At 42.4% G+C, this 14,563-nt stretch overlaps 1 protein-coding gene across 1 annotated transcript; it reads right to left on the reverse strand.

The window, feature by feature from the left end:
- Positions 1 to 551: 551 nt before the first annotated feature.
- Positions 552 to 12,154, reverse strand: Cimip7 (ciliary microtubule inner protein 7). Its single transcript, XM_026383729.2, has 4 exons — positions 12,128 to 12,154; positions 10,716 to 10,829; positions 1,413 to 1,469; positions 552 to 968 (listed from the first exon to the last, which is right to left on the reverse strand). Exons 1-4 carry the CDS (start codon positions 12,152 to 12,154, stop codon positions 552 to 554), a joined length of 615 nt encoding a protein of 204 aa, XP_026239514.1.
- Between the last annotated feature and the right edge of the window lie 2,409 nt (positions 12,155 to 14,563).

Genomic DNA, 14,563 nt, shown 5'->3' on the forward strand with positions numbered 1-14,563 from the left:
CAGGTAGGATGACCAGAGAAGAGCTCAGAAAATGAAACTTTACAGGGATAGGATATACTCCATTCCAAGTCACATTGTCTCTTTAAGGCTTCAGCTCATCTCATAGGGAGGGGTGGTCTGGTGGGTCTCCCTGAGTGCTAGATGTGGGACAGCCATCTCTTGGGCAGGACTGTGGCCACTCACCAAACCTCTCAAGGGCAGCAGTATCCTGGAGGAAGCTGCCAGTCCTTCGCTCTTTCTCCAGCCTTTAATGCCCACAAGTAGGAGTCTCTGGCTTTGCTTTCCTTAAAGCTATACTGAGTACAAGGGGCTCACCAGCTGGATTTACTGCAATTTCAAATAAACATTTGGGTCCCTGGAACCAACTTACCATGGTCATGGTAACTGTCCTGGACTCTTGAGCCTCCTTCAGGCCTTATCCATTCTCACTTGGTGGCAGGGCTCCCCAGGGCAGCACCTCCCTAGCCCAACAGTCATGGACAGCAGTGCCAATGGCAGAGCACCACTGCTCACCAACCCATGAGACTTCTGTGTACAGACAGGTTGCTCTGTTAGCTGTCCTTGTTTAATGCTCCAGACCAGTTTAGACACTCAGAGACCCCACTGTGAAGATAGTGCTGTAGCATCTTGGGTCTTGGAATCCCTGGGAGGTCAGGCAGAATGTTGGTGACCGGTGTTTGGGGTCCTACCTTGTCACTACCACAGTGGCCACCCCGGGATGGCTGGCAGAAGTTTTGCTGGTAGGTGGTGCTCACGTGGGGAGGCTGAACCTGCACAAAGTGGACGAGGCGCTGTGGGAAGCTACTGAGTCCTGGGCCTGGCCGGAAATCGGACTGGTAGGAAGATTCCAGGGGCCGCTGCTGGCTCAACTCCAGCTTGCAAGGTGCCCAGCGAAGGAAGGTGTGCCGCTGCCAGAGGCGCTCCAGGTCTTTCCGTCTTCCAATTCCCTGCAGCAGGCAGTAGGGGCCCTCCTCAACGGTATGGGCCCTTGGCCCACAGTCTTGGCACCAAGCATTTCCTTGGGCCCCATCTAATCCCAAATCTGTTTGGTGATGCCTAGCCCATACCTGGCCTCCCTGGCCTGTCCCCTGTCCTCATTGGCTTGCCTCCTCAGTGATGGGAACCATTCTGCTGTGGAAATGGGGTCCTGAAAATCCATTGGCCCCCAGCAGACTTGCATATAGTATTGGGGCAAGTTGGCAGAGGAAACAAAAACAGAGGTACCACTCTTAAAAGAATAAGAGATTTCCCAGAGGAGAAATATTGTGGGGGAAATAGGCACTCCTCTGCCTGTTTAAAGAACCCTCCCTTTCTTCAGGATCTTAATTCACTCCACCCTACCAACTGCTGTATGCTCAACTTCCACTTGGGCTGGGGGATTGTCTCTTCTCTTGCCTGTCTGTAGCACTCACTTTGTCAAAGGAAGTGCGGTTGTCATGCTTGGAGAAAAAGTGTTGCTGTGCTGGTTTCTTGAAAAATAATGAGAAAGAAGGTGAAGGGGGGAAATGATGCTTACCTTCTCCCCCAGATATTGCCTCAGTGTCCATAATGGAGGGAAGCTTCAGGAGCCACCACCTCTAAACTGCTAAACTGTCAACACTCTGAAAGGTCAGAGACAAATTAAAGCAGTACCTTACTCCCTGGATATTTCATTCTGGGACTTTCCCTGAAGCAGTAGCTTCTGAGGCCACCGGTTGAGGAGTGGGCTGAGACATCTACCAGGACATCCTGCCATAAGTGGGGCCCTTTAACACTAGATTGCGAAGTCTTTTCTCTGTCCACACTTACTCCCTTTACAGCATAACCATGCTCTGAACCCTACATTCTATCTGGAACTATAATTTTTGTCTCTAGCTCAAGCTGTCTCCTGAACCCCAGTCTCAAGAACCAACTGTCTTCCACATTTCCATGTCAACTCTTGATAGTATATCCAAATAACTTTGGATCATCCTCCAGACCCATTCTACCTACAGCCTCGCCCAGCTTAAGCAATGGCAGTTAGGTCCTGTCAAACACCTCAGAGTCCCCTTGGTTCTTTTCTCTCACATTCCACATCCAATGTACCAAGAAATTCAATTGATATTTCCTTCAAAGTGTATCCAGGATCAAATTACTTCTCAGCATGTCCAGACTTTTCTCTGGTCCAAACCACCTTATTTTCTTGCCTGAATTATTGCAAGAGCTTCCTGCCTGGTGTCCCTGCTTTCAAGCTCACCTTACCACCATAATCTGTGGTCTTCTTAGTAGAAAGAAATTCTTTTAGTACATGAATCAGATCACATCTTGTTTGCCACAAAAGTTTTGCATGTTTTTTTTTTGTTGTTGTTGTTTTGTTCTTAGTTGTAGATGGACAGCATGCCTTTATTTTATTTTTTTAATGTGGTTCTAAGGATTGAATTCAGTGCCTCACACTGGATTCAAGTGCTCTGCCACTGAGCTACAGCCCCAGCCCCAGTTCTTTGTGTTTGTAACAGCCAGAGTTACAGTAGTGGTTCATGAGACCCACATGATACTGATTTTTCCCTATTGATCCTACCTCCAGTCACAGTAGCATTCTCCCTGCTCCCCAAACATGCCAGATATTTCCTCCTCAGGCCTTTGCTCCACTAGTTTCTTCTGCTGGCCATGGAGTTCCCTTTTACTTACCTCTTGAGAGACATTCCTTTAGTTTTGTACCAGTAGTCCCATCTCCTCAACTCCATGTTTTCTGCTTCCTAACACTCTCTATATAATGATATTGCCTGTCCTCCGATGCCTTTCATTGGAACATAAGCTCTTTGCTCTCTGCCTTGCTTACTCCAGCCAGGCATAGTAGTACAAACCTGTAATCCCAGCAGTTTATGAGGCCAAGACAGGAATATCACAAGTTTGAGGCCAAACTTGTGATCAACGACTTAGTGAGGCCCTCAGTAACTTAGTGAGACCTTGTCTTAAAATTAAAAAAAATAAAAATAAAAAGGTCTGGAGATATGGCTCAGTGGTGAAGTGCCCTTGGGTTAAATAACCAGTACCTAAATAAATAAATAAATTTTATTTTATTTTATTTAGAGAGAGAGAGAATTATTTTTAAATATTTATTTATTTATTTTTAGTTTTCAGCGGACACAACATCTTTGTATGTGGTGCTGAGGATCGAACCCGGGCCGCATGCATGCCAGGCGAGCGCACTACAGCTTGAGCCACATCCCCAGCCCCAATAAATAAATTTTAAAAAGTAGGTGGACCGTAATATCTAGAAAGGTAAAGTAATTTGCCTTGAGTTGAATATCAGATCTGGGACTCAAACACACTACATTATACTAGCTCACATCTCCTTGTACCTCTTCCTCTAATCATGCTTTGTAATTGTTTAATTATTTATCTCAAACCTAGGCAGCAATTGATGAAGTGCAAATGAGAAATCACCAAAAAGTCTACAAACCTGAGGAAAACTGCTAGATTTACCACATCTAAAGAATGATGAACAAGAGAGGAGGGGAATTGAGAAAGTAGTTTTTCAATCATTACAATAATATCAGCCCACCACCATGACACATACCTGTAATCCCAGTGGCTCTGGAGGCTGAGGCAGGAGGATCATGAGTTCAAAGCCAGCCTCAGCAAATTAGCAAGGCCCTAAGCAACTAAGTGAAATCCTATCTCTAAATAAAAATACAAAAAAGGGCTGGGGATGTGGCTCAGTTTTTAAGTGCCCCTGAGTTCAATCCCTGATACAAAAATAAAAAAATTAAAGAATAAAAATCCATCTTCAGCGAGAGATTATGCTGAAGGGATCAGGTATGGGTTTTTTTTTCTTGAGTTTGTAAGTGTGGGATCTTAAAAATTAAAAAAAAAAAAAAGTTAAGTCACAGAAACACGATCTCCGCCCCCCCCCCCACACACACACCACAAACACACACAAGGTCAGGAATGTAGCTTAGTTGTAGAGCACTTGCCTGGTGTGTGGGAGGCCCTGGATTCAATTCCCAGTACCTCAAGTAAAAAAATAAGAGGAGGAGGAAGGGAATCAAGAGGAAGAGGAAGAAGAGAAGGAGAAAGAAAAAGAAAAGAAACAAAGTCTAGCCAAGCATGGTGTTGCATGACTGTAAGCAACTCAGACCCTCAGCAACTTGGTGAGATCCTGCTTCAGAATTTAGTGAGGTATGGTGGCACATGCCTATAATCCCAGAGACTCTGAAGGCTGAGGCAGGAGGATCTCAAATTCAAAGCCAGCCACAGCAATTTAGCAAGGCCCTAAGCAATTTAGTGAGATCCTGTCTCAAGAAATAAAAAGGGCAGACTGGGGTTGTGGCTCAGTGGTAGAGTGCTTGCCTAGCATGCATGAGGCACTGGGTTCAATTCTCAGCACCACATATAAATAAGTAAGTAAAATAAAGGTCCATCAACAACTAATAAAAATATTTTAAAAATAAAAATAAAAAGGGCTGGGGATGTGGCTTAGTGGTAAGTGCCCCTCTGTGCAATCCTGGGCACAAACAAAAGAACTCAAACAACAACAAAAAAATTATAAATAAGGGGCTGGAGATGTGGCTCAAGTGGTAGCGTGCTCACCTGGCATGCGCAGGGTGCTGGGTTCGATCCTCAGCACCACATAAAAATAAAATAAAGATGTTAAGTCCACCGAAAACTAAAAAATAAATATTAAAAAAAGATATTGTGTCCACCTAAAACTAAAAAATAAATATTAAAAAAATGGAGATGCAGCTCTGTGATAAAGCACTCCTGGATTAAATACCCAGTACCCCTCCATACACACACACAAAAAAAAAAAAAAAAAAAAGAAAAAAGAAAGAAAATCTACATGAAAAGGATGAAGACTAGAAGGAAAATATTTACAAACCACATACCCAATAAAGGATTTGTATGTAGAATTTATAAAGAACTCTAACATCTCAACAGTAAAAATACAATCTAATAAGAAAATGGGCAAACAATATGAAGATTTTTTTCATCAAACACAATGTGCAGATGGAAAATAACACATTAAAGGATTTTCAACATCACTAAACAATAGGGAAATAGAAATAAAAACTACAGTGAAGTATCACTACACATCTATTGGAATGGCTAAAATTAAAAATAGAGATGTGAGTGAGAATGCAGAGAAACTAGATCATTCATGCATTGCTGGTGAGAATGTAAAAATGGTACAGCCATTCTGGAGAAGAGCTTGACAGTTTCTTTAAAAAAATACATGCAACTACCATCTGACCCAGCAATTGTACTTCTGGGCATTTATCCCAGAGAAATGGAAACTCATGTTCACCAAAAAAATCTGTGCACAAATGTTCATAGCAGCTTTATTTATAAAAAGCTCAAAGCTGGAATCAGCTCAGATGTCCAATAAGTGAATGTTTAAACAAATCAATACATATGTGCCATGGAATACTGTTCAGTAATGAATTGAATTATTGATACACTCAATGGATCTTGGATAACTAGGAAATTATACTGAGCAAGAAAACCTCTCCAAAGGTTGAATATTGTATTATTCAATTTATTTTTTGGTTGTTCTTGGACACAATGCCTTTATTTTATTTATTTATATGTAGTATTGAGGATCAAACCCAGGGCCTTGCATGTACTAGGCAAATGCTCTACCACTGAGCCACAACCCCAGCCCCTGTGTTATTCCATTTATATAGCAATTTTCCCCAATATTGGGGGTTGAATCCAGGGGACACTTTATCACTGATTTACATTTCTAGACCTTTTTATTTCTTTTTTATTTTGGGGGAGAAGGGAGTGCTAGGGATTGAACTCATGGGCACTCAACCACTGAGTCACATACTCAGCCCTATTTTGTATTTTATTACAGGGATTTATTACAGGGTCTCACTGAGTTGCTTAGCACCTCACCGTTGCTGAGGTTGGCTTTGAACTCTTGATCCTCCTGTCTCAGTCTCCCTAGCTGCTGGAATTACAGGCATGAGCTACCGCGCCCCGGTTTGTTTGTTTATTTATTTATTTATTTGATTGATTGATTTTTGGTATTGGGGATTGAGCTGCATACTACTAAACTACATCCCCTGTCTTTTTTTTTTTTTCTTTCCTTTTTGGTACCAGGGATTGAATCCAGAGGCACTTAACCATTGAGCCATATCCCCAGCCCTTTTTTATTTTTTTGTTTTGAGACAGGGTCTCAAATAAAGCTTATATAAATAAAGCTGCACAGATTTTTTTTTTGTTGTTGCTTAGGGCATCACTAACTTGCTGAGGCTGACTTTGAATTTATAGTATTCCTGCATCAACCCCCCAAGCTGCTGGGATTACCATGTACAGCTGTTTTTGTTGTTGTTGTTGTTTGTTTGTTATTGTTTGTTTGTTTGTCTTTTTTTTGGTGACAGGATTCTCACTAAGTTGCTGAGGATTTCTCACAAGTTGCTGAGACTGGCCTTGAACTTACAATCTTTCTGCCTCAGCTTCCTAGGTTGCCAGCATTATAGGTTTGTGCCATTGTATCTGGCTGTATTTTTATTTTGAGACAGGATCTCACTAAGATGCCCAGGCAGGTCTCAAACTTGTTATCTTCTTGCCTCAGCCTCTGGAATAGTTAGAATTACAGGCATGTGCCACAGTATCTGCTATATGGCACTTTAAGTGACAAAAATTTTAGAAATGGAGGAGAGATTGGTAGTTAAGATCAGAGAAAGTATGTAAGAGTGGGAAGGAGTTGAGTTGGTAATATAAGATCAGCACCAGGGATCCTTGTAATGTTAAAGATGATAAAATTTGAGGGCTGGGGTAGCTCAGTGGTAGAGTGCTTGCCTCTCGTGTGGGGCACTGTTTTCAATCCTCAGCACCACATAAAAAAAAAAAATTGTGTGTTCATCCTTCAACTAAATAAATATTTTTAAAAGATGATAAAATTTTATAGATCGATCTCTCCCTCCCTCCCTCCCTCCCTCCCTCCCTCCCTCCCTCTCTTTCTCTCTCTCACATACACACATACACACACACACACACACACACACACACACAAGTACAAATAAAACTGGGAAATCTGAATGAGATTGCATCAGTATCAATGTCCTGGTTGTGGACTGTAGCTTTGCAAAATGCTAACATTAAGGAAACTGGGAAGTGTAGAGGTGATTATTATTTCTTACAACTGCTTAAGAATCAGGTACAGTGGCATCCGCCTGTAATCCCAGCAGCTTGGGAAGCTGAGGCAGGAGGATTGTGAGTTCAAAGCCAGCTTCAGCAAAAGTGAGGTGCTAAGCAACTCAGTGAGACCCTGTCTCTAAATAAATTACAAAATAGGGCTGGGATGTGGCTTAGTGTTCAAGTGCCCTAAGTTCAGTCCCTGGTACCAAACCAAACCAAACAAAACAATCCAACAAGTTCCTGTTGACCTCCAATTTTCTCCCCTGCCTCTATTCTCAGCTGCAGAATTGTACAAAGCCTTACAACAAATGGCTCAGTTGTTGGAGATAGATCTGATTCTGGAAACTCACTATTTCTACAGTGGCAGGATAATATATGAGCCTGATTGGAGTTTTGCTCTCTCACAATTGTGGGAGCCTGTTGAGAAGAATAATCACACCCTCTCTCCCTAGGCAGTTCTGGGTTTTCTTGCTTTGGTATCTTTGTTTCTAAACTGTTCAGGACTCCTTTTTTACAGAAGTGGTAAAACCCATAAATAAGAGGAGCTAGAGCTACAATTTCTTTTTTTATATTTATTTTTTAGTTTTTTTTTAAGAGGACACAATATCTTTATTTTTTATTTTTATGTAGTGTTGAGGATCGAACCCAGCACCCCACGCATGCCAGGCAAGTGTGCTACCGCTTGAGCCACATCCCCAGCCCTACAATTTCTTTTTTAATAGGACTTGGAGGTAGGTTTCCTGAGAGGAGGCAGCATTTACAAGTTGAGGCTTAAGGACCTTGTAGAGGCTGGACAGTCTGTATTCAGTAGGGTTCTGAGAGAGGAGCCTCCATGTCAAACTGAGGTGTGGGGCTTAGTAGAGACACAGCAGTTATGGCACCACAGATGAAGGACCTGACCTCATCCATGAGTCTGGGACTCTTGTCTGACTTTAGGAACAAAGAGAACAAGGATTACATTTCCTAAGAGTCAGGTAGGTGAAGGCAATTTGGTTTACCAGAAAAATGAAAAAAAATGTTTTTGTTTCTGAATATCACAGACAAAATGTTTACCTGCCCACTGGGTGTGGTGGCACATGTCCGTAATCCTAGCAACTTATGAGGATGAGGCAGGAGGACTGCAAGTTTGAGGCCAGCCTCAGCAACTTAGCAAGACCCTGTCTCAAAATAAAAAGGACTGGGGATGTATCACTGTGGTAGAGCACTCTGGGGTTCAATCCCCAGGACAAAAAAAAAAGAAAAAGAAAAAGAAAAAAAGTTTTTATCCTCCCCCAAACCAAAAGAAAGTAGATATCACATTTTAAAAGGTCTTTAAACAATAGCCACAATCAACTGGAACCTGATACCTTCAACCAAGCCAAAAATAAGGTATGCACCTTCCCTGGGAAGTCTTTCCTATTAATTAAGATAGCTTTAAATCTAGAAAGAGCCATTTATACAACCTGAGTCCAAAATACACAGATCATGCTAGCTGGAGTTGCTGATAATACTATAAATTCTCCAAGTCTTCAGTTTCATCATGAACTCTATATCTATACCTGGGGCTGGGTTTAATGGATTGAGAGGCTGTTCTAGTCTCTGGGATGAAAAACGTCACTGAGGGCTACAGACATTCAGTAGAAAGGCTCTAGGTTTCTTCTATTCCTGTACAAAATTCACTCCATCACCCTCAAAAAGGTAGGTGGCCATCCAGGTGTGGTGGTACATGCCTGTAATCCCAGGGGCTCAGGAGGCTGAGGCAGGAGGAGGATTACAAGTTCAAGGCCAGCTTTAGCAATTTAGCAAGGCCCTGAGCAATTAGCAAGATTCTGTCTCAATAAATAAGTAAATAAATAAATAGGCTGGGGATGTGGCTCAGTGTTTAAGTGTCCCTGGGTTCAATATTTAGTATCAATCAATCAATAAACAAATAAATGGGAGGTGGCTCTGATGGGCAGTCTAGGATTGCACTTGGGTATGGTTTGGAAGACAGTGCCAGGCAGACCTTCCAAATGAACATGTTAAGGAAATTCAGGTTGCACAACATGGCAGCCTTCAGGACCCTTCTTTCAGCCTAAGAAAGAAATTCTTGAAGAATCCAAATGACAGTTACAGATGGACCTCACAAAGGGCGGGGAAACAAGAAGCTGAAGTGGGTGGAGCATATTCTGGGCATTGATACTGGTTCCTATGGATTTTCCTCCCCCATGATCTTGTTCAGGAGGTGGACCTGAGTAGATGTGTCACAGGGTCCCTTCACTCTGGCCACTACAGAGTCCTGGGAAGAGATGGATAAAGAGAGGGAGTTTTTTTTTCCTAACCCCTCCCAAGCTAGCTCCCACCTGGCTGTATCTCTCCACTTAGGACCACTGTTCCTCTCAGGGTAGCTCTTGCCACACCTTTCTCTGTCCTTATGGGTTCTAGGAGCCATGCATCTCCTTATCCCTTTGGGCCCAATAGTAATACTGCCCACTTGATTGTTATCAGACTGTGAGACTGCCTTTTCCTGAGGCCCCTACACCCACTCTTTTTAAAAGTATACCCTCCTGACTTCTCTTGTTTTAAGCCTGCTGAGACCTTGACTGGTAATATACAGTGCCCTCTCCTTGTTTCCAGGCCTGTAATGGCAGAAGGCCTAGGACCCTGTACCCCTTTACTGTATAGAAACCTGTTTTAGCTACTCTAGGTCATGTCTGCCATCTCTCCTATCCAGTCTTCCAGATATGTAGACTAGTATCCAGTAGCCTCCTGTGCTATTTCCCTGCCTGACTAGGTGTCCTACTCATTCCCAAGGTCCATTTGCCATATACTTTGCTATTCCGGGACAAGAGGGCAACCTTCAGAATTTGGAGCACCCAAGCTAGGGATAAACTTTCCGAAAGAAGTATTTAAGCAACAGAGACTATCTTCTGGAAAGAATTTCAGAGGCACTGGCAGAAGAAATAAATGAGCACCTATCATGGGTCCAAGAAGTGGGTGTACTCTGCTGATGTTATTAACATTAGGAGGATAAAGCCCACTCACATGTTCCCTACCCCAGGTCCCAGACCTCAGGGTCCCTCCTGAGGGCTCCAGAGAAGCCAGGTAAAAAGCCCCTCATTGGAGCTCCTGGCAGAATAGAAAAATATAAAGAGGAACCCTCCTGGAAAGGGAGATGTGTCCTCATTCATCATTGGGAGAGTTGGCTTCAGCTGTGCTGACCCACCTAGGAAAGCTATGTGTATGGGGGAAAGGGATACCATTTATTCAGACCTGGACTGTGAGGCTGGCCGTAGGCTTTTGTGGCATCGAGTATCTAAACTGGAGGGCTGTTCAGCAAAACTGAAGCCTTCCTTCCTGGGTTCTGAAGGCTCTCACCCCTAATTATGCATCCCACTGAGGCTTGGACCCTTCCTCCATCTAGAAGGAATAGTGAGCTATACTGTCCAGTTTGGCACCTGCTCTTCTCTAAATAGAGGGAAGATCTGACATTCCAGGGAAGAGGAACCAAACCTCCTGTCTGTCCCAGGGTTAGGTTGAACCTGGGTGTCAGTCTGATTCTGAAAGGGTTGGTACGAGGACCTTGGGGCCTGGGAGAGGCAAGAAATGGCCCATCTCTTCCTGCCCACCTCCCACCCCGCACCTTGTACCTGACATCGCTGCAGGAATGTTGCTGGAGGTTGGGGCTTGGCTGCAAGGCGATATTCTCCAGCAGTTTCACTCTTGAATTGGCCTCTGTAGTGCCCATAAAAGCCACTGTTGTGCTATAACAAGGCATGCATGAGATAAAGCCCACTCACACACTCCCTACCCCAGGTCCCAGACCTCAGGGTTCCTCCTTTTTACCTGGCTCCAGAGAAGCCATGTAAAAAGCCCCTCACTGGAGCTCCTGGAAGAATAGAAAGAATATAAAGAGGAACACTCCTGGAAAGGGAGATGTGTCCTCATTCATCATTGGGAGAGTTGGTTTCAGCTGTGCTGACCCACCTAGGACAGCTATGTGTTTGGGGGAAAGCGATACCATTTATTCAGAGCAGAGTTCTATGGGAATGTCCACTATTCAGTGGTTTGGTCTTAAGGTACCTGAGAGGAAGTCCCCTTTGATGTCCTCCCCACAGTATTAAAAGTAGATCAAGGATCCCTGAAAATCAAGGGACCTATGGATCCTTCTGCATCTTTTGACAAAGCTATGAACACTCATTTGCCACATACTTTGCTATTCCGGGACAAGAGGGCAACCTTCAGAATTTGGAGCACCCAAGCAAGGGATAAACTTTCCAAAAGAAGTATTTAAGCAACAGAGAATATCTTCTTGAGAGAATTTCAGAGGCACTGGCAGAAGAATGAAATGAGCACCTATCATGGGTCCAAGAAGCTGGTGTACTGTGCTGATGTTATTAGATGGATACCCTGTGGATGATCATGTCTGGGAACTCCTATGGTCCAACTTTTTGTCCTGAGTTCTAAGAATGGGTTTATCTGATACTCTACAGTTATAATCCTGAGCAGAGGAACCTGTTCTGAACATGGCTTCTGTCTACCATAGCAAACTTCTCAAAAGGACTGGAAAACCCAAAATCTTTTCATTGCACTGAAGATTAAGTCACCTTACTTGTCTACCTCTGTACTGTTTAGAATCTCTTGCTGTCTATTTAGTTAAGTTCAACAGTATTTACTGGACCTTTAGGGCATAGAGCTGGACCTAGGAAATACAAATAGATGAAAACACAATCACTGTCCTTAGATGTTCCCAGACTGTAAAGCGGTCAAACTCCAGAATAAGGATGAGGATGTGAATCAAACAATGAACGGGGAATAAATGGGGTGACAAGGGTTAGGGGGCTCAGCTGTCTAGCAGACAAGGTTGTATGGAAGGGGACAAAGTATCAGGAAGACTAGGTAGTCTCCAGGGATGACCCCAGAACTGAAGAGGGGAAGGTGGCAGCTCAGGGTTCTCTACCAGCCTGCTGGATGAAACCTAACTTCACTCTCATGACTCACTCAGATTCCATGTATAACCCCAGGGTCAGGGGCCAGGATTAGCTATGAAGTGTACTCTTACCCAGGAGCCTATTAAAGCACTTTGCATCTTCCCAGGAAGGGAGTAGAAAAGACAAACTTTTCTCTTGTCTTTTTGAGGCTACATCTGAGGGAAGAGAATCTGGAGGGGTCCACTTGATGTTGCTTAGTAACAAGAGGAGGTTGTGACTCCACAATGCTGTTTGTTGAGGCAGCACCTGACCTGCTACTCTTTTGTCCTTTCTGCTGTTTCTTCTCTATAAGAGAAATCTGTCCCTTGGCATTATCAGTCTGCAAGACCCTTATTTAAACATATGGGAATCCACACTGGAGTTCAGTAGACTCACAGCCAATGAAGTATTTAACAATGTAGTAGAGGCAAATCTTGCATTCCAAAACTATGCAACCATACTGCTAAGAAGATAAATTTTAGAAAGTATGTCATGAATTCAGAAGAAATGTTTAAGAGGCTGATAGCTCTTAAGAGGAAATATAGGCACACACCATTACTCCTGGATCTGTATTTTTAGTATTTAAACCGAGACCTATCACATGAGTTGAGTGGAATTTTCCACTTGTCTTCCCGCTGGCACTCAAAAAGTTTTGGATTTTGTATTTTTGGATGAGGGATGCTCAATCTTCATAGGAGAAAAATTTAGCAGCCTGACAATGGGACAATGAAAAAATTGGGTTATAGTCACTCAATGCAGTTACTATGAAGGGGCTGCAAATATGGGCATCCACAGAAATCAATTCTAAATATGTTGAATCAAAAAGTTGTATAAAGATACACAAAATATATCATTTATAAGATGATAGACATGAAAATCAATGCAATGTATTATTTATGGATAGAAACATGAATTTTGGGCTGAGGTTGTAGCTCAGCGATAGAGCAGTTGCCTCAGCACCACATAAAAATTAAAAAAAAAATAAAGATATTGTATCCATGTACAACTTAAAAAATATTTTTAAAAAAGTATAAATCATGCATAAGAATGATATTAGGGGCTGGATTTGTGGCTCAGTGGTAGAGTGCTCGCCTAGCATGCTGAGGCACTGGGTTTGATCCTCAGCACCACATAAAAATAAAATAAAGATAAAAAAAAAAAAGGGCTGGGGATGTGGCTCAAGTGGTAGCGCGCTCGCCTGGCATGCATGAGGCCCGGGTTCCATTCTCAGCACCACATACAAACAAAAGATGTTGTGTCTGCCGAAAACTAAAAAATATTTTAAAAATCTCTCTTAAAAAAGATAAAAAAGACTGATATTAAATCATTACCACATGTAAATAATATAAATGTCCATCAACAACTAAAAATATATAGGATTTTTTAAAAATATAGCCCTTTTTATTAACTCAATGGTAGAGCACTTCTGAGTTCTTCTATAAACATAAGAATAGTATCAGGGAGAACAGAATGGAGCTTCAACTCTGTAATTTTATTTTTTGCAGTGCTGGGATTGAACCCAGGACCCTGTGCATGATAGGCAAGTTCTCTAGCCCTGGACTACACTCTAGTACTTTACAGTATTAGCAATTGAACTCAGGGGTGCTCTACCACTGAGTTAATAAAAGGGCTATCTTTTTATTTAATTTTTTAATATAAATTTTTAGTTGTTGATGGACCTTTATATTATTCATTTATATGTCATGCTGAGAATTGAACCCAGTGTCTCAAACATGATAGGCATGCTCTCTACCACTGAGTCACAACTCCAGCCCAACCTTTTTTTGAGACAGGGTCTCACTAAGTGACCCAGGCAGCCTCAAATTTGTGGTCTTCTTCCTCAGCTTCCTGATTCTCTGGGATTATAGGTGTGTGTCACTGGGTCCAGCTATTTTTCAAAGCTTTATTTAGATATAATTAACACAATAAATGGCATATAGTGAAAGTTACAATTTGATACTTTTCCATATATATACTCATCCATGAAACATCACTTCAATGAAGACAGTAAACATTACCACCCCAAGTTTCCTTCTGTCCATTTGTCATTTGTAATCCTTCCCTATGGTGGTACTCATCTATCTCACGCAACCACTGTGCTATTTTTTTTCTTCACATGATGCCTGGAATGGAACCCAGAGCTTCACACATGCTAAGTGTACATTCAACCACTGAACTATACCTCCAGTCCCACTGTTTTTTAAGAGAGAATTTTAATATTTATTTTTTAGTTTTCGGGGGACACATCTTTGTATGTAGTGCTGAGGATTGAACCTGGGCCGCACGCATGCCAGCCGAGCGCGCTACCGCTTGAGCCACATCCCCAGCACCCCCGCCAATGTTCTTTTGGTCACTATGGATTATTTGCATTTTCTAGAATTTTATATAAATAGAATCACACAGTATGCATTCTTTTGTATCTGGTTTTCACTCAGCACAATTGAGATTTATCCATATTGCTGCATGGAGTTGTTCAGTCCTCATTGTTTTCCTGTTGTTGTCCATTGGATGGATATACCAAATCATTC

The sequence above is a fragment of the Urocitellus parryii genome, chromosome 2 (genome assembly GCF_045843805.1).
Source record: "Urocitellus parryii isolate mUroPar1 chromosome 2, mUroPar1.hap1, whole genome shotgun sequence".
NCBI classification, from domain to species: domain Eukaryota; kingdom Metazoa; phylum Chordata; class Mammalia; order Rodentia; family Sciuridae; genus Urocitellus; species Urocitellus parryii.

Coding starts and splice junctions, on each gene's coding strand:
- Cimip7 (XM_026383729.2), bottom strand. CDS start 12,154: ATGCAAAGTGCTTTAATAGGCTCCTGG. Junction 10,830..12,127: donor GTGCTTTAATAGGCTCCTGG/GTAAGAGTACAC, acceptor GCCTTGTTATAG/CACAACAGTGGCTTTTATGG. Junction 969..1,412: donor ACCGCACTTCCTTTGACAAA/GTGAGTGCTACA, acceptor ACCGTTGAGGAG/GGCCCCTACTGCCTGCTGCA.